General features: G+C 39.2%; 2 protein-coding genes across 5 annotated transcripts in view; one reads left to right on the forward strand and one right to left on the reverse strand.

Annotated features, from left to right (window-relative positions):
* Window positions 1-2,985: 2,985 nt before the first annotated feature.
* On the forward strand, window positions 2,986-7,459 carry faim2b (Fas apoptotic inhibitory molecule 2b). 2 transcript variants are annotated; one of them, XM_069538929.1, is made up of 12 exons: window positions 2,986-3,241; window positions 3,849-3,894; window positions 4,226-4,293; window positions 4,391-4,455; window positions 4,555-4,608; window positions 4,698-4,748; window positions 4,837-4,876; window positions 4,967-5,004; window positions 5,083-5,170; window positions 5,265-5,360; window positions 5,584-5,637; window positions 6,109-7,459. In XM_069538929.1, exons 1-12 carry the CDS (start codon window positions 3,227-3,229, stop codon window positions 6,256-6,258), a joined length of 765 nt encoding a protein of 254 aa, XP_069395030.1. In that variant the 5' UTR covers window positions 2,986-3,226; the 3' UTR covers window positions 6,259-7,459. The 2 variants fall into 2 exon arrangements, with proteins under 2 accessions (XP_069395030.1, XP_019941981.1); XM_020086422.2 differs by having other exon boundaries at window positions 2,989-3,241; window positions 3,846-3,894.
* Window positions 7,460-8,068: 609 nt separating this feature from the next.
* LOC109629280 (RNA-binding motif, single-stranded-interacting protein 2-like) overlaps window positions 8,069-20,177 on the reverse strand; it is a 30,454-nt gene continuing 18,345 nt past the window's right edge. For 2 of the 3 annotated variants that reach the window (XM_020086937.2, XM_020086935.2), the window contains exons 5-14: window positions 17,733-17,890; window positions 17,502-17,581; window positions 17,286-17,395; window positions 17,049-17,092; window positions 16,754-16,847; window positions 16,446-16,496; window positions 16,077-16,187; window positions 15,860-15,940; window positions 14,476-14,563; window positions 8,069-13,134 (exon numbers count right to left, since the gene is read on the reverse strand). In XM_020086937.2, the coding sequence (XP_019942496.1) occupies window positions 14,483-14,563; window positions 15,860-15,940; window positions 16,077-16,187; window positions 16,446-16,496; window positions 16,754-16,847; window positions 17,049-17,092; window positions 17,286-17,395; window positions 17,502-17,581; window positions 17,733-17,890 (810 nt within the window). In that variant the 3' untranslated portion in view covers window positions 8,069-13,134; window positions 14,476-14,482. The remainder of the gene's footprint in view (window positions 13,135-14,475; window positions 14,564-15,859; window positions 15,941-16,076; window positions 16,188-16,445; window positions 16,497-16,753; window positions 16,848-17,048; window positions 17,093-17,285; window positions 17,396-17,501; window positions 17,582-17,732; window positions 17,891-20,177) is intronic. The other variant, XM_020086936.2, reaches the window with a different exon arrangement.

Raw genomic sequence — 20,177 nt, forward strand, 5'->3', positions numbered from 1 at the left:
AGGACGGTAACAGCAGAGACAACATTTTGGCAATGACTGTATGTTTAGACACTGTGACTAGTACTTCAGTTGAAGTTCGACTGAGTAATAGATTTGAACTTTAATTATTTTTCTTGAACCATTTTCTTTTACTTTAAACCGCACGCTTCATATTTATTTATTTGTTGCTTTTATTTGAAAGGGACCTTTTACAATTAAAAACATAAATGTCCCCATCTAATGAACTGTACCACATTACAAAGATGGTTCACATCTGCAGTACCTCGGCAGGTCAGAATAAAAGACACCACAGCAACATGACACAAGGCTGTACAAAGATGAACACACAATAATTAAGATAATAAGATAAGATAATCTTTAATAGTTCCAAAGTTGGGAAACGCTACAGCAGCAAGAGGGCAGTCAGGAATAAACATCAGTAAAGTCATAATTAATAGCATGCCATACTTAAACTCATGTCTGTATGTAATAAGAAAAATATCAAGTATAAAAGTGGAGTAAAAACTAATATATACATAGTAAACAGGATATGTACAGTGAAATGAAGTGCACATTAGCCATTGAATTTCACAGACAGAAATGAATATTGCACAGTTAAAAAATGAATCTGGGTTAAAGTGCAGAAGTCCATTTAAGGTGCGTTTTTAGGTGCGTGTGCTCTACTGGGAGCAGAGCTGGTTGTACAGTCGTACAGCTGCAGGAACGACCTGGGACACCGCTCCTTGGTGGATCAGTCTGTCGCTGAAGGAGCTGGGTCAAGGGGGTGTCCCAGGATGGAGCTGGCCCTCTAATCAGTCTATCCAGTCCCTTCCTGTCAGCTGTTGAAATGCTGCTGCCCCAGCACACTATTCCAAAGAAGATGGCCGATTCCAGAACAGAGTCAAACTTTACTTATATATATAATTCAACACATGTTCAAATTGCAGATGTTAACCTTTGAAACTACACAAATGGCTAAACTCTTTGTGATAATACATCTGATCTGCTATCACCTATGAAAACGTGGTGGTGATGTGTTTTCTCATTTTTTAATTTCTGTCATGTAACTGGTAAAAATATAAAAAATATTTTCCAATTCACTATAACATATATAAACAGGCCCTATGACTTTGTTCTCTGTGTGAGTTAAAAGAAAAACATACCTGCTCATTTCAGGGTTTGTAGTGTCACTTTATTTTTCAGCCTAAACTATAAAGATTCATTTTGTTATTATCTTTAAAGTTTAGTTGAAATGTCTTTGGTGTTTCCCACATGTTTTGAATCTGGTGCTGTTGGTTTTAGTTTTAGTGTTGAACAAACATTTAAAATGCTCATATTCATTGTGTTTACCTTGAAAAAAGTTATTGGAAGAGAAGGTTGGGACTGAGCCGTGACTGTGGATTATGTGATGTCCTAAATATCATCTCACTCACGTGATTTAAAGCAAAGAGGCAAACGGCAAAAAAGTATATAACACATTACTGTGTCTGAAACAGTGTCACCACACAATGATTATTTCACTGTCTTCTGCTGTCATCTAGTGACCACAGGAAGGAAGGAGAAAAGAAATGTATTGATTTATAAAATCAGTAAAGTTTATCATGGATGCTGCAAAACCTTTAAGAAGATTCTTGGGTTTGAAGACATTATAATTTTTTATTTTTTTTAAATGATGATGCTAATGAATCAATGACCATATAAAAATAATGTGACATTGAAATGGGTCACTAAGAATTACAACCTGAATCTGCTGCTCTCACTCACTTAAAGGTCCAGTGTGTAAGATTTAGGTGAAAGGGATCTATGAGATATTGAATACAAAATAATCCTAGTGATGTTCTCTCTATGTTTTCACTAATGTGTTATTATCAAATTTATCTGAATTTGTTGTTTTCTTTACCCTAGAATGGACCTTTATATTTAAATACTTTATATTTACATCAGCAGGTCCTCTCTACAGAGGCCGCCATGTTTTTTACAGTAGTCCAGACTGGACAAACTAAAACCTTTTGAGTTTTTATGACGACTGAAGAGCAGGTTCTCTGTCATGTTTGGAAGGAGAGGGTGAGGTGTACTTGTTAAAGTCCACTTAAGCTTGCTTATGAATAAGTAAATAAATAAATGCTAGATGTGCAGCTTACTAAACAGTGCCTGCAGGCTTTTCTTCATTCTTTCAATCATTGTATCTTGACATTTGACACCAGTCCTTTTTAGTTGTGGTCTTCTTCATTAGTATATATTTCCTAAGGTGCCCACAGCACAAGTCGTGCTTGTTGGGGTAAATAAATGAGACACCGAATTTATGATTTTAAACCATTTTTACTAGAGTATAGAGTTTTTTTTCCAGGCAAACATTATAATTAGTGTATATCTTTAGTTGTGGACAGCTAATTGCACAACCGTAGATTAGTGCCAGTAATGGTCTGACTTATACAAGAAGAACAAGATCCAACGTGGGGAATGTTTCCAGTCAATCTCATTATTACTGCTTATAAAAGTAATGCGTTCGCCATGAAGTTCTTAACGTTCATCTCATTAGTCTGGAGTAACTCTTACTAAACCAGTCTGATACACAAAAGGTATGATGGCAGAAGTTAGTTAGACCAATTTTGTAACTGAAAATGTATATTTATTTCAGACATTCTATAAGAACAAATTCACAGTTGGAGGGTTGTTGTTTGTGCTTTAATAATAGAGTCTAACAGTGTCATAATCCCTAAATATCCATATATCTGTGTCTCTTTCCTTCAAACTGGAGCTGAAGAGTAATGCAATGCATATGTCATTTAATGTCAGTCCTGTGAGTCTTTGGTTAGCACTAGGATGATTATGTGACCTGGAACACTGTTGACAGGGTCAGTGCCAGCAAACACACACATTAATCACACCCCTGTTCGGTAGCAGCGGTGGTACAGTCTGGCTTTCTGTCAGTGTGGTGGGAATATACCTGGACACTTCTCGAACGACCTCATTGGACCGAGGACGGGGGTGGCGAGGGATCAGGGTTAGAAGGAGATTAACCACATGGAGGCCTATAAAGCTTCAGTGTAATCTGCACGCTGCAGACAGATCCAGAGCAACAACTACTCTACAAACGTTTTACTCGTAGCTCGCATCTTTTAGGATCAAACTTTGCCTATCAGATTTGGCATTTTAAACAATTATATATTACAAAACCATCAAGTATAGTGACTGCAGAGTAGTTTTATCAACACCAGAAACATAAAGGAGGAAAGAGGGAATAATCATGAAAAAGGGAAAGGTATGTTTTTCTTCCTTGTGGTTACACTTTAAACTGTACAGCTACTGGGAACAATAAAACTGTGGTAACTGATGATCTTATATGGGTTTTTAATATTGTTCAACTGCTTTCTCTTGTAAAATGACAAGAAACGATTTGATTTGTGATCAATGACAATGAGTTAACATTTTCCCATGGTCCTCAAATGAGCACAGATAACAGATTATAAATTGATGCTAGAAATTCGAATATTTTTTCGAATATCTGTTTCTGAGAGGAAACTCTTTTAATGGCGTCCTCATATCACAAGTTCAAAATCATAGAATCAACAATCAATCAATAATCACAGTGTGAAATTGTTCTTTGAGGGATCTTTGTTTTCTCTGTAGTTGAACTGAAGTATAGTCTATAGTCGGTGCTGGTTATTCAAACATGGAGTCTCATCACATTTATGCTAATCCTCTGAACTCATCAAACATGGAGGCTGTTTTGTAGACACATCTGTGACTGTGCTGCCTCCAGTAAAATGATATATTATATATATATATTTACACTGTGGAGAGAAAGTAAAGAGAGCTGATTAATAAAAACTGTGATGAGCCAGTTAACCCTGACTATATCCCAGCAGGTCAGCGAAGACAATGAGCCCCCCACTTACCAGGAGGCCACAGCAGGTAAAACCAATGTCCTTGTAGTACTAGTACATATTCTATTAGTTACAGATGTACCGACACTGATCATCTTTTTCTAGTTTTACTAGATAAACTAGTTTGAGTTGAAGTAGAAGGTGAAACTAAATAATTAATAATATTGTAATAGAGCACTATATTTATGTTTACAAGCTGTGTTGTGCAAATCTGCACATTTACGAGCAAAATGTCAATTTGTACCAGTCAAACCTGAGTCTCACATGATGCCCTCAGCTTTTCCACTCCCATATAACATATTCTCAGTTTCTGCAAAGATGAAAGAATTGACACATGTCCCTCCTGCGTCTTCCTTCAGGATATGAGGAGATGCAGGCTCAGTTCTCCTGGGATGACAAGACCATCAGGCGGACCTTCATCAGAAAGGTATTGGAAAATGATTTATGAACAGAAATGAGACAAACAGAAAAGTACATGTCACAGTGACGCATCCATCCATGACATCATAAATCTCCTCCTGCAGGTTTACGCCATTCTCATGGTTCAGCTTTTCGTGACTGTGGCTATTGTTGGTCTCTTCACGTTTTGGTAACTATTTCTTATTATCTGTAACATTACTTTAATATAAGTCTCACTCTGACCAGTATGTATTACTTAATTAATTTGTTAAATGTCTTATGTCTGCAGCGCCCCTGTGAGGTTTTATATTCAGACTCATCCTGGCTTGTACATGGCATCTTAGTAAGTGCAAACACATCTCTTAACTCACAGCACATGACACGTTATATTCTCCACCTTTCAATTTACATTTTCTTTCCTCCACTTTTCAGCATCATGTTCTTCTTCACCTATATTGCACTCTCCTGCTGTGGAGATCTGAGGTAACACTTCTGTGTATTATAAACAACCACACAACAAATACTTATGAAACATAAAATAAAATATAAGTTTGATTTTGTCCCTAAACAGGAGGCAGTTTCCCTGGAACATCATCCTGTTAGTTTTGTTTGTGAGTATCTCACAGAATGAAATATGGAACATTATATAACATAGTCTGCATACAAGCTAACGATGGCTTTCTTCCTTCTCCACCTCACAGACTTTGAGCATTTCTTTCATGATGGGTTTTGTGTCAAGGTAAATACACATACTACAATATAGGATATATGATTTTAGATAAAAACTACTTTATTAATATATATGTTCTCCCTTTAGCTTTTACAACACCAAATCAGTGATGCTGTGTCTGGGAATCACGGCTCTGGTGTGTCTCTCTGTCACCATCTTCAGTTTCCAGAGCAAGGTGAGAAGAACCATTCATTAATTATCACTGATTAAACTGCTTTCACGCAACAAAGCAGAGAGGCGTCCCTCACACGGTTTTGCTTTTGTTGCAGATTGACGTCACATCGTGTCAGGGCGTCCTGTTTTCTTTGTGCATGGCCATGCTTCTCTGCGCCATCACCATCTCCATTGTGGTCCCCTTCGGATATGTAAGTCCTCCAGTAGGATCTGGAAGATGTCTAAAATAGCAGTGATTAATCATGAGTTGAACAACAGTTGCAGGTTAATACCTCAGGAGCTGGCTGTATTTGGCTGTGCGTAAAGGGATTAGCCCTGCAGATCATCTTAAAAAGCATGTTGCTGTTTCTTGAATTAGCACCCTGCTATCCTTCTTAACTCGCTTTTTGAAATGCTTTCCGTCTCATTACACAGGTTCCCTGGCTACACGCTCTTTATGCTGTGGTAGGAGCCATCCTCTTCACTCTGGTGAGAGTCACATACTTCATCATTATAGAAACTACAGTACATAAGTCTGCCAATGCCAACAGTACCCTTATGAAACCACATTTAAATTCACAAGATCCAGATTTTTATTTAGATCTGCATCAAATTGCACAGACTCACAGTCCCCTACATATGCCTGATTTTTTTCTTATTTCATCCAGATCCATGAATTATTCTGTGATAAATCAAGGAAACTGAGTCAAACCGTTCTTTATCACAATGTTAAAGAAAGTGAAAAAGTAAAGATACTTGGATCGGCACCAAAATTAAATGGGGCTTTTCCTGTCCCACTCTGCATCCTTCCACCAAGTTTCGTCGCAATCCGTAGTTTTTCTGTAACCTTTTTCACAATCAAACAAGGAAACCATGAAGGACAGGGGTGAAAACATAACCTCCTTGGTCATCCTGCCTTTTTGTCTAATTTAATTCTGTCTCCATCTCTTTCTGTGACAGTTCCTGGCGTTCGACACTCAGATGCTGTTGGGGAACAAGCGTTATTCCATAAGTCCAGAGGAGTATGTTTTCGCCACCCTCAGCCTCTACCTGGACATCATCTACCTGTTCAGCTTCCTGCTGCAGCTCATGGGAGAAGGCCGCGGGTGAAGAACATCTACTGGTCAGCTGAACTATTTCAAACTCTCAGGCGAGCAAGGATCTGTTACTCTCATGCTAAACAAGATGTCGGGTTTATTACAGATGAATCATCATTTCCAATTGTATACATGTGTTAAAGCTGATAGGAGTGAGAGTAATCTGTTAGTTTGCTTTTGGTTATGTAATCTCGCCTGTACAATCCTGCAGCTGGTTCTGTCCTGACATGATCCACATCATAGCTCACTACTTGTTCACTGTACTCTGGATGAGCCTGTTAATCTGGTTTTGTGCTGGTTTAGAAGCAGCCACAGTCACAGAGTTGAGTAAGATCTGTTTCCTTGGCTGCATCTCTCTGTTTATCTCCGTTACTAAGCCAGAAATGAAGACTCAGGAAATCTGCAATTTGAAGCTCAGCAGGATTGAGTTCATTCGAAAAAACAAGTTTTACAAGCTGCGTAGATGAGGTTCATTTTATACTTGTTTTTTATGCACAGTGTCACAGAATGTGTGTTTTAAAAGGTGTGTGTGAGAGAGAAAGACAGAGAGAAATATTTACATCTAACTTCCAGACGTAAAGCCAACAAAATCCAACTACAAAGGGAAAATGTGTTTATTTCAGCATACAGTAGTTCTAGTCATTAAAGCTAGGGTTGGCAATCCTGGAAAAGCCAGCAAGCGCAGGCTACAATTTGAAAATATGAAACCGATATATCCCACCCCCTTCCATCGGCCCTCTCGTCAAAGCTACGCCCCCAAAACGCATGAACTGCCAGAAGCCTGACTATCATCTCTGCTTCAGCGGTGCATGTCTCTCCAGACAGACAGGTTCACCAGCTGAATTATTTCATTTGGTTCACATTAAATGATTGGTCGTGTTTATTTCTTAATCTAAAACCGTTCCGCTTTTTGCCCCTGGCAAGTTTATGTATTGATGACCATGATCGGATTTCAACAAATAAAAAAGTGTTTCAGAAAACATTACCAACCCAACCTTTAATGATCAGCTGCAATTCTTCCTTGATGTAACTGTGGCCTTAGGGATGTGTTAGAAATTAATTTCACAATAACAAGCTGATAATCAGAGTTGAAATATTAGAAAATGTTTTCCTGTGTAGTGAATTTATCTGGACATATGATAATATTTTTATAAGGACAATGAGCTGTGAACACTTAATTCTATCATTATTAAAATAAAACTGATTCATGAACAGCTGTGTCTCTGGCCTGCATCTGAAGGATGATGATCACTGTTGTTCTGTATTGTGACATTTAAACTTCTGAGCAGCTCTGTACCAAGTCTTCACAGAATAACATTAAGTGTTAGGGTACAGATGGGAAGCCACAGGCAGATTTTTGTTTATTGCATCACAACAAGAATGTCCTGGCTTTGACTCCACCCATCTCTTCACGCCTCTCAGTGGAGTTTGTATTTTTCCTCGCAGTCTGGATATCACGTTCTCCACAAAGGCCAAAAACATGTTTCTTGAGGTCGTGGTGACCCTGGCCTTCGACCAGGAAATTCTCATCAGGACATGTTCGAATCTAAGCGAACATTTGTGCCATATATGAAGAAATTTCCTCAATCCCATCTTGAAATATTGCATTCAAGAGGCCAAGAATATGACTCTTGGAGTCACAGTGACCTTGAAATTTCACCTTTAACCAACAAACTAATCCATGAGTCCATGTGAGTATTTATGCCAATGTATTTATGTCATAGGCTCTGTGGTTATTTCACCCGTCCATTCCTTTTTTGTTTTGTTGTCATCAGGATCACACGAAAGTGTAAAGGTGATGAAAAACACACTTCACCCGAGCATTGAAACAAGACTTTTATTAAAAAAAAGAAAGAAAAAAAACAGACATATTCAAATTCAAAGAGAAAACCAAGAAAGAAGAAAAATCTTATCTCAATCAATAAAAAAACACAAGTTACAGACAATTTTAGCAACTCTGGCACAGGAAGACAAAAGAAGCCAAGTGGCTTTGCCAAATAACCAAATATCAAAACCTCTTTCCTCTAACAAAACTGTACAAAATGAGTTCTTGTATAAATAAGAAAACTGTTCACAAGCAGGAAGTGGGACGAGCCTGTCGCATTTTCAAAACGTCGGCGATTCACACAAAACTGGTTCATACAGTGTTGAGCAACAAGACACGTTTTTGGTATTTCCTGTTCAGAAAAATACTAATTCAACTGACCAATAGCATGATAATAATGAACTTCTTCTACATATCAGTATGATGAAGGTATTATGTAAAGTAGAAAAAAGGGTCACTAGTATCAACTAAATCAAAATGGAAGTAGACATTTTGAAAATCCAGACGTGGCAACATCTAACCACCTGCTTGGAAATCCTGTTTTAGCAGCAAAACATTTTGAAGCTATGAAATAAGCCGTCAAATCTACAACAAAAAAAATCATTTAAAATTGGTGTGGACCAAGAATAAGTGCAAGGAGATCTTCCTTTTCAAATATCTCGTACTGTCTATACAGTACACCACAGATCATAGTGTCACTACAATCTACATGTAACTTAAGGTTCATTTTCATGATGCTAACTCTTTTTGGAGCATCGTGGTTTCCTTTTGTTTAGAAGTTTGTAAAAAAATAAAATAAAATAAAATAAATAAACACTGTATTGTAACAAGTGGTCATTTCATAGTTCCAAAATCCTGTTTTTGTATTAAAAGTGATGGCTAATACATGGAATATAATTTCTCTGAACATATAAACAATATCCATGACATTTTCCTTCATGGTGCACTGAATCTGAAATCTTGCTCGTCACTGTGTTATCTGGACAGGTTTTTAAATGATAAAAAAAAAATCAAGACAACACACAAAAAGAATCAAACAGAATGGTGTCAAGAGAAAAAACAGACTATATACAAAATGAGCTCTCGTGTCAGAAATCTCTTATAAAAGCTGCGCTCTGTAGAAGTTCATAGTGAGTCTGTTTACATGCACTGCAACATTAACATGTGCTGAGGGCAACTCATGATTCTATTAATCCATGTAAACAAAACCAGATCATTTATTGAGTCGTTCATTTTGAACACTAGATGAAAGATTTTGATACGCCGTCATAATGTGAACTAGAGACCATCACAGCAGCTGAGCGGTGTTCCACGCCATGAACGCTCACTAATTTCTACTAAATGATCAACAGCCGCCACAAGATGGCTGGCATTGTTTTCACCTTGTGTGTGTGTGTGCACTTGTGTGTCAACACCTACTGTAGCTGGAACTACCACGGAGGTTGTTTTACGTGGTGTAAATACGTTTGTTCTTCTGTCTGTGGACAAATTTTCTCACAACCTCCCAGGTTTCAAATTGAGATCGAAATCAAAATCTGTCCATAGTGAGACAGACGTTTAAACAACTACCAAAATACTAACTACGGTGACTGAAATAAAATAAAGCGAAACATCTTTTTCAATTTGACAACACGAACAGGCACAAACATGCATCAAAACGACTTCTTGAAAACTGGTTATTTCTGGTGTATTTTCACATTACACCAAAGGCTTCAGATATTATTGCAGATATATGCTTCTAACGTAGTCTTTTGCTAATTACATTAATTTTACAACACCACTGATGAGGACGTACTTGAACAACAAATACATCCCAGCCAGATTCATTTCATTTCATTTCACTTCCATTTTCCTCCAGCTCCTTTAGCTTGTGTCTCTATTTTGTTGTGTTGTGAGTCTTTGCTGCACGTGTTGTCAAATGAATGGAGATGTTTTCTTAGATGGCAGTTCCTGCTACAGTATTTGGAAAGGACTGGATTTATGTAGTGCTTTTCTAGTGTCATACACTGGAGGAGCCAGGGATCGAACCACCAACCAGATGGTTAGTGGACGACCCGCTTTCCCTCCTGAGCCACAGCTGGCCCCTACAGTGGATGTCTCCAGGACCACCACGATGACAGACCCACACAGACTCACATGATGAAAACAAAACAGAAATAAAAAATCACATGTCATATTGAGTGCATGTAAACACTCTTTCTGCAATCTTTCTCTTTCTGAATCCATCAGAAGTGAAAAAATGCATTTTATCCAGCGGCAGACGACAGACTGGTCGCCTGCGGATGAGAGCGGTTCATCTGTGGCTAAAAGAAGGGAGCTAAAAGAAGTGTGGCTACAACATCTTTGGTTGCAGAGGTGAACAACAGAGAAACACACAGCAAAAAGATGAGGTGTGAAAAAACAATACAAAGACAGATACAGAATCATCAAACTGTGTGCCTCGAGAAAGACGCTATCACACTGTGTCTCTTCAGCGGATTCACATATGAACGGTTGAAGAGCGGGAATCAAAAAGCTTGAAATCCTACTGCCAACTCGACTGACATGACTTGGTGGCATTCAAACAGGCCTGTTGCCATTTAGTATATACAACTTAGTGTCAATCCTATGAAAGATCAGGCAGTTGATCCAGAGAAACAACATTAAGGCTTAGCTAAAAACAGTTTTTGCAGAATTTTGGATCACTCACAAATTCATTTATACTCGCCATCTCACTAAAGGCTGTAAGAATCATCTTTAATGGCACTTCCATGGTCTAGTGAGCAGTCCTTGGTAAAACCATTATTTCTATTATCTACATATCTACAGTTTTGATGTCTGTATAAATTAAAGTTCAACATATTTGGATGTACTGAATGTGGTGACATGAGCTTCACTCAAAATGCAGATCGAAACATACCTGGGCTTGTTTTGCACAAAGCCTTTCAGAGCCACAGACGCTGATGTAGCATTGGTATGAGTCTTGAGGATCAGCGCTACATAAAGTCATAGTTTGGTTCAGCTCTTTACAAACAGGCCTGACAGTATCAGGACAGACGACACGAGGATGGAAACGGAAAACTCAAGCGTAAAACAAAAACCTGATGTGCACAAGAAAACAGCATCGTCCTCTACGCTGAGACAAGCTAACATCTACTCTCTAGGGGAAACTAAAATCTATAGCTAAAATTGTATATACTTCAAAGATAAAGTCATCAAAAAATTAAGGCAAATTAGCACAAAGGTTTTCAAGTGACAGACGAGAAAATAAAAAAACAGGAAACATTTAACTTTCTACAAACTAAAAATAAATCACTGACAGAGAATCAAACTCAGGTGACGACAGCAGCATTGAAAAAAAAAAAGACTTGCAACTCCCTTATCTTTCAGACAAATTATTCTCAGGGATCTTGTTAGTCTGCTATTTGATTTAAATTTGAATTTAGTAACTGCATTGTTCTTTGAACACATAATGTTTCAGAAATCTTCAAGAGGAATTCCAGTATTTTTCAACCAGGGCCCTAAGTTTTTAAAAGTTTGTGTGATAATGAATGATACATGCAAAAACCTGCCATGACACAGGGACAGTGGCTACAGTGGAATCTTGAGGGAGAGGTTGATGTTGCCAGACTCTTAGCAAAGACCCAGAAAACATTTTGAGTCTTTTATAGGTGAAAAAAAAACACTTATAGTGGCTATTTCATGGACTGTCGCAGTTGCCCCATAGAATCACATTGTAGCCTCTGCCGGACATTTCAATTATTCACACACCCATGTTTATAAATGTAGGACCCAGTTGAAAAATACCATAATTCCCCTTTAACTACTCGGGTCTAAAGCATGTTCACTTCATCCCTTCCACACAGGATGAATGGGATGATACCTGAAGGTTCGCCGCAACAAAACCGCTTAAAACCACTTCCCACGGGCTCGGCTGTAATATGGAGCTACATTAAAATAAAGCAGGACGACTATTAGAATGAACAGGTGTCTTTTGATGGAGAATGTTGATGGTGCAAGAAGTTTAAATTGAAATAAATTCATCCAACCATCAGACATTATTATAATTTTTATGAGCCAAATATTAGAGCTCACCAGTAAAGTCTGTCATTTTGTCTTAAGCGACTGCAGTATTAAATAACTTCATTTCTATAAATGTCTTTCCATGATCTAAAAACCCTAAAAAATTGAACTATAGTTCAAATATAAATAGAATTGATTGATTGTCTTTTGTTCACTTATGAAAGAATGGTTGAATTCTTTTTCAGGAATTAATTCGACTAAACTATAAACAGTTAATGTTCATTATCATCTGTGCGTGAATAGAAATTTCTGCAGCAGTTACAGGAAGAAGTAGCTTTAAACGGTTTGCCTCCCGCGGTTTGACGATGACTCGACACACCAGACCAGCACAAAGTGTTTGTAAGAGTTTAAATCTGTACAAATCGCCCTGTCCCTCCCTCACGCTGCTGCAAATAGAATGTCAAACAGACATCAGGAAACAAAAATAAAAGTTTGCATATTTTACAAAAAAATAAAAGACACATTGTGTTTCAACTCTTCCTTGAATCACTCTGAAACATACAGAATGCTTTTTTAAAAAATAAGAATTTGTTATATTACGTGCACAAAAATAATGCTCTGTGTCTTTTCCTCCTCTCTAAAGTTTTTTTTGGGTGTTTTTTTTCTTTAAACTTCTTGTTATGTTCCTTTGTCAGTTATCAAAATAGATCTAAGCTTCTCTGAAGAAGATTCCCACCTTTGGTTGATCAACTCTTGAGGACGTGAGCAGAAAAGTCCAATGAAGTAAGTGTTGTGTTTTTTCTAAAAAAAAAAAAAAAAAATACAGACACACACACACACACACACACACACACACACACACCACACAAACACACACCCATAGCACACACAGACAGTGTGTGACACACACACACTCATAGCAAACACACACACATACACGCACACATGTTCCTTTTGTTATCCATGTTCAAGTCCAGGTTCTTGGTGATGGTATGGAGCACAGATCTCTTCCAGCTGAATCCTATTTGGTTGGATTCATGTTGTGCCCTCGACCCCACCCTGCTGGAGAACACACAACACAGTATGGATGTGCTGCCAAAACACAGCGCTTTTAGAAAAACAATGTATCCGATGTAATCAGGCTACAGCTATGAATCTGATACACACACACCGGAGCACACTAAGCCATGAATATGTTGTAACCAGGAGCAATAACACCCTGCACAAGCACTGTATACATTATAGACTATAATCACTATATAGTCTCCTGTATATTTGTCATGCCACAGTTTCATAATACACATTTTTTACACAACACAAAGGTTCTCTGACGTAGTGTTTTGTGCAGTTGCTTCATGCTGTGAGCAGCTCTCTTCGCCCAACTGTCGCAGTCTCTCACAAACACACAACAAAAGTTAATGACCTTGAGATACAATCCCAAGAGATATTCCTTCCAAGTTTGGTAAAAATCTGTTCATGCATATTTGAGTTATTTTGTATATACACACAGACGGGGGGTCAAAAGACAAAATTACCTTAAAGGTTTAAAGGTACCTTTAAAACAACAAATCTGCTTCACAATAAACAAGTTAACGCAAGTTTGAGTCTTTAAGACTCAAAGTTTGATCAGATATTCACTACACAACAATGCTTCCATGTTGTGGCAGCAAAAATGTACAGAAAATATTAACATTACCTCTAAATTAAATCATGATTGATATGCATGTTCATCTTATAGCTGCATGAACTGATTGGCCACTTGAGAGCAGAGGAACAGCTGAAAAGACAACGCTGACATAAAAACCCCATAAAATATCATTGTGCCTCATAGCAAACACTGACCACTGTACACATTCTACAGACACAGAGCAACAGTTGTGCTCTTATGTTTTTGTTTAGGTTTATCTGAGTATTGTCATTAAAGACAACTACCTGCTGCTGTTGCTTCTGGAAGCAAGTAGAGCTAACTTTGCGGGCTGAAAACTCAAGACAATGAGCTGAAATGACACTAATTTCATTTAATTTTGATTTAAATTCTGGGGTTCCATCACTACAAGCCACCTCTTTCACATAACACTCAGTCATTTGATCTACTAATGAGAATATTTACTGGTGTGGTTTCCTATTTCTCATCTTTTCAAGTTTTCAAGTTTTCCTTATTTGATTATGCATCAAAACAGCTTTGCAGTGGTTGGACAGCACATTTATAAATATGGTCCTTCTAGTCATACTACATTTCTAACAATCAGTTTATGAGAATTTCTCCCAATCAGAATACAAAGGGTACTGATTTGTTTCATGCGTGGAGCAGCAGAGTCTGAAACACAGACATCCTCTGACAGGACAGTCTGCCACAGTTTGTGTAATATGACAAACACCTGCAGGTCAATGTCACCGTCCTACCTTAGCTTCACTTGGTGTGTTGGTATGAGTAGTTTGTGTGTTCCCCGGGAGTCTCCATGGCAACCTGTTGCTGTTGACCACCATTCTCCTGAAAAAGACAACTGGTTAAGATAATTGATGATTCATGACCGTGTGCCAGTACAATAGATTTTATCAAAGGTGCAAAGATGACGACGTACTCTATTTTCCCACTGGCCTCCCCTTCAAGTTAGAGACATCTTATGTTTTTGTGTGGAAAAACGTAAGAAGAACCGTCTGAAAAGTTTATCGGTGACACAAACTCAGTTCTGCCTCCACACCCTTCATTCTACATCATCCTCCCACTTGACCTCATCCAACCAATCACAGCCTGAGTTCCTAACCTTCTGCTGCCTCTTTCACTTCATAAACCTTTTATTCAGTTATTTTGTTCATCTCACAGGTTCTAGGCCGGACTGCTGAGCTCCACCTTCCAACAATCAACTCAAGACGTCCTCCTGCAGAGCGCTCAGTCAGGAGCACTTGAGCTCAGACTGTGGAGTACCAGTAAAATAATTGTGCATCTCCCTATTATATCACAAGAGGAAATGCACATGATAAACATATAAGTCAAAGACATTTGTAAATCCATTACACACTATTTGCACAGTTACTTCACAGCTATAAAGCTGCTCCAGTCACCGGCCTCATGCTTTGTATTGAGCCACAGCCAATCACCCATCAAAGATCCAAGGTTTTTAAGCTCAATGTGCATAAGGAGACCAAGTACTACAGACTGTGACTTGTTTCCAATGCAGCAATTCAGTGTCCTGTGCTGGAGGGAACACATCAGGACTACACAGCACACACAGCATGGAGCACAGTGAGCATTAGGAGCAAGTTACCAGGAACTACTCATTCAACCTGTGTCTTTCATCAGATAATAATATGATAAAATTCCAATGTGACATCATTTGGGCTAAAGTGATCAAAACTAAAGTAGACTAACTGGCTCATCCGTACTTAGTATGAGGTCGGCTGAAGAAAAACTAAGAAGGAGAATTGATACAGTAACAAATCAACAAAACCAACACAGAAACCAGGAGACTGACGAATACAGTTTTTTTTACAATGAATCCCCATCTGGTATGTGAAAAAAAAAATAAATAAATACTCGAATAGTTTATTACACTGCATTTGAAGGGATTGCCAAAGCCACAACACCTTCTTCTACCTGTTATTAAATACCTCCAATCCTCACATGAACCTCCTCTAAGGCTGCCACTCCTTAAAATAAATATGAATGAGAGCTAGCACACTTAATGTATCAGCTTCTTTTGTAGGAAATAGATCCCTCTAGGAATTATAACAACTGGGCATCCACTTATTGGAAATATAAAAGTTCAGATTGAGGCTGGCGTCGTACCTCTACTGGGACACTGGAGGGAGGCACTGGGGTGTACTGGGGGATGTAGGTCCCCTGCATAGTTGTGTTGGTCGGAATATACTGTAGAGAAGGCAGAGAGGAAAACACAAATGGTGTGTGATATTTAACATTTAGAACTAAACTTGAGAACAGTTAGACATTACAATTATCTGCCTTGTGCATTGTGTCTTAGCGTGTGTGTGCGATTGGTACTGACTGTGCCAGTGTTGCCCAGGGACAGGTGGCTTAGCTGCTGGGCGAGAGGTCCCATCATGGACGTGGGTTGAATGGACATAGCGTGATCCATTGTTGGGGTAAGAACTGTACCCTGTGAATACACAGAAACAAACACGAATATAAATGTCACAGTATAAATTACTATTATTCTTCGAATAATAAATGTGCTTTAAATCAGAAATCAAAAAACATGGCGGCCTCCGTAGAGAGGGTCCCCTCGATGTAAATATAAAGTATTTAAATATAAAGGGCATTTTCTTTAAATAGTAAATTACAGTGGAACTTAGTGACTGTGAAGGATAAACAGAGTATGAAGACAGGATATGGTGGATTAGGGAGTGATACTCACAGCTGGCTGCATGAGGTATGACTGATGGTGCATCCAGGATGGGCTGTGCACCTGTAGAGCAGGGAACACAACATGAAATGCTCTTATATTTGATCTGCTGATTCAACATTTCGATCACACCTCTTATGTAAGTTTCCAGACTAGGTTTATTAAAAAATAAGAAGGAACCTAGGTAAGTACTTTAAGCGTTTTGTTAACTTATATAATGTGGACTCTAAGGGCTCTGCACAATAAAAGCAACAGAAAATGAATTTCAGTCAGAAAGAAAAACAAATTATGTGAATTATGAGTACAGGGAAATGTCCAACCTGGTAGGATGAAACAGGAGAATGCATGTAGGGTGAGAGGGAAGTCTGGGCGATCATTCGGTTTGGAGCCAGACTGTAGGGTGAGGAGTAGAATCTACCCAACGGACAGAGCACAGAAAGTATGAAGTAAGCCGCACCATGTCAACAATCTCACTAATGCCTCAAAATACCTCAACAAAATGTCTATGTTCTTGTGATGACCAGCAGGGGGCAGGACTGTATTAGAGTTTGAGTTTAGCACTTATCTTCCTGTAGGGCTGGGACTGTTTTCAGTCAGTCCGCGCATACCACTCACCCATTTTGTAAGGCTGTAGGGTCATACGCAAGCGCCATTCCTCCCTGGGAAAACAATACACAGGATTCAGAACCAGTGAGATCATGCACACACCAGTGCAGTCTCTGTATCCACACAGTCAGTGACACACACACACACACAGAGCAACCTGAAAACTTTTGAACATGTTCCTGCTTTAATTTTTAACACGAAATCTTAACACAGAAAGACAGGAAGCTGAAAGATTGTCCATGGTACCGTGTCTCCGTCTCTAGCCCAGGGTCGTCCGTTCTGGAGGTACTTCCCTTGGTTCTGCCTCTTCTTCTGACCTCCGTCTGCAAACTTACATAATAAGGGCTCGGTGGGCACTGTGAAAGCAACAGATCAAACAACAGTGAGTGAAATTAGTGAACAAAAAAACTGATGCTCCGGTACCAACAACAATATCAGATTCCTACAATACATTCCACGCACCAGGCACTCCTGGTGGAGTCTTGATGAACTTCCCATTGAAATGCTGAATTATGGCCTCACACTTCTCCGTAGATTCCATCCTGAAATAAAACCCCAGTCAAATTTAATCCTTCTTGTGGAATGCTGTTTACATTGGGTTTGGACGAGCCAGAATTGCACTCAAGCTTCATGCTCAGGTCATTATGGGCTATTATGGTGTAGTTTATTATGTCAGGATGCTATAGACTCAACCTGGCAAATCCAACGCCGCGACTGGTCCCGTTGGCGTCTCTCAGGATACGTGTGGAAATGACCTGGCCGAAGGACTTGAGCATACTCTCCAGCTCTTGCTCATCCATAGACACAGGCAGGTTGGAGATGTAAAGGTTGGTGGGGTCCTGCTCCTGTTGCTGTGCAAGAAGCGGATATAGAAGTTAGTTCATAAACACGTCTCTCTTTTTTACAAATAGAGATGTCATAATACCAGTGATTTTTTATATTTATTAAGATATTTCTGAGCATTTATTGACAGTTCAAATGTGAAATGGGGAGAGAGAATGGGGAAGGCATGCAGCAAAGACCTTGAACTGCACCTGTGGCCACTGCAGGACTCATATGAGGGATTTTTCTTCTCTTTATTCAAAAGAGTGGTCTTTGAGTCTCTGAGCTAGACTTATTGCGAGGTGCGGCAATTTCAACTGTCATTACTACACCTGGCATTTTATTGGTTTGGGAATTTTGACGGACTTGTTGCACTAAAAAATCCTAGCGCAGAAGAAAAAGTCCAGGAGTAGAGGAGGAGTCCGAGAGTAGACACTTCACGTGAGCACAGAAGCTGCGTTAGCACACGAAGAGCTTATGATATTTGAGTATATTTGAGTGTGTGCGCAGGGATTTGAGTGAAAGGATTACAAAAGGTGAATTTAATAATCAATAAGTCCTGCTCTGACACACAAAAAACCCATAGACTTAAGCCTCCATAGGTGAGGTTCCCTCTAGCTCACCTACCTTTTAGCAGGCTACTGTTTGTTTCATTGCAATACAACCAAGTATCTATGCAAAAGCAGCTATTTCACTCCTCTCGGGTGCTGCATGTCAGTGGAGGATATGAACCAAAAGTGCTTCTACTGACTTTAAAGACTTTGCTCTTTCAGTGCATTTACTGATGGAACATTTCTGCAGCTGAGATTTCTGTGTAGGCAGCATTGGGGTCTGTCTTTGCATCCACACTTACTATCAGTCTTTAATTAATCCTTCATAATATTCATGTCAAGCTTCATTGTACAATACAGATACAATGTTTTAATGCTGGTAGTGCTTTTAAAATAAACTAAAACCTTGAATAATTATTTCTCCATGCCGTCTCACTGCCTACAAATCCACATGCACACTTTAATATACTGACACATTGTGAATGTTAATTTTTCTGCCAGCAGGATTAAGTCACACATCTTGGTGGAACTTAGAGATCTGGATAATTTCAAGTAAATAAAAAGTGAATCAAAGAAAGGATTCAGACTCATTTTATGGCACTACATTGACAGTGAAACTTTGTGTGCGACTGTGCAGAAGCAGACAGGAAGCCAGGCATGAAGTTAAAGAGTTCACAGAGCAACAGGAGCCTGGCAACCAGGAGAAAAGAGGCCGGCCTTAAAAGAGGAGAGGGTAAAACAGAGAGTGAAGGAAGAGGACAGAGCAGAGGGAAGGTGGGAGAAGTGAGTGGCTTTAAGAGCTGGTGTTTTGTACCGAGGGTGGGAACTGACTGGATAGGGGGGGGGGGGGGTCTAGACTAATTTGGGTAATGAAAGAGGAGGATGAAAAGAGTAAAGAAAGGAAGAGGATAGAAGAGGGTGTGCTGATTGAGAGGCTCTTCTCTTTAATCAAAGTATCTTTTATCTCTATCATTTTCCTTCTTCTTCCTGACACTGTGATCACTCTGCTAACCACAAATAATTAATTTTTTTTACATGCGCAAAACAACTGATGTAAGTCAGATGTAAGTGGAACAATTCAAGTTATTATAATATGAGAAAGACTGATCCAAGTGTTTAACAGGAGAAGACAGCCAGTATCCAGATGCTGGTACAGGGAGGCACAAGAGCTCAGCCAAATTTAACAGGCATGTTGATCTGACTATGAAGGATTCATAAAAGCATTTATAGTATTTAAGCAGCTGTCATAAACACAGTTATATGTATATGCTATATGTGTAGCCACCTGGCAAGGAGACCTGTGATTGTTGTCATTCTGGGTGCGGCAATATAACCATTATGTAACGCAGTGGCACACTGCAGGAGGACATTAGCCACACAAGACGATTGTTCGAGGATTTATGATAAAGGAACAAATGTAAAAAAATCTCCCTCGCTTTTCTCTTTGTCTACTCTTTGCTTTGGCTAGTAAACACAATATCCTGTTTCACATTCAGACTGAAAATGCTGCTGTGTGTTCAGTGCATTCTTTTGTGCCAGGCCCCAGGTGAGCCCTTGTGAGTCGAGGTGTGTCTCTGTGTGTTTGGCGGATTTGCCTTGTGTGTTGAGCAGCGCGCGAGCTGGGTTTCAACAGGGAGGTGCTGGGACGTCGGAGGGGTTCTATTTTTATCCCTGTCATTGTTCCCCTGCCCCTGCGCACACGGCTCCTCTGGGTCCGCGAACTGGAGGCTGGGGTGGCCCAGCTCAGGGACAGAGCGCACTCTTG

The sequence above is a fragment of the Paralichthys olivaceus genome, chromosome 2 (genome assembly GCF_024713975.1).
Source record: "Paralichthys olivaceus isolate ysfri-2021 chromosome 2, ASM2471397v2, whole genome shotgun sequence".
Classification (NCBI taxonomy): domain Eukaryota; kingdom Metazoa; phylum Chordata; class Actinopteri; order Pleuronectiformes; family Paralichthyidae; genus Paralichthys; species Paralichthys olivaceus.

Bases quoted from the DNA above. Each gene is read 5' to 3' on its own strand.
- faim2b (XM_020086422.2), top strand. The intron at 5,005-5,082 runs GTAAATACACAT...TTCTCCCTTTAG, and splicing joins ATGATGGGTTTTGTGTCAAG to CTTTTACAACACCAAATCAG. The intron at 5,361-5,583 runs GTAAGTCCTCCA...CTCATTACACAG, and splicing joins TTGTGGTCCCCTTCGGATAT to GTTCCCTGGCTACACGCTCT.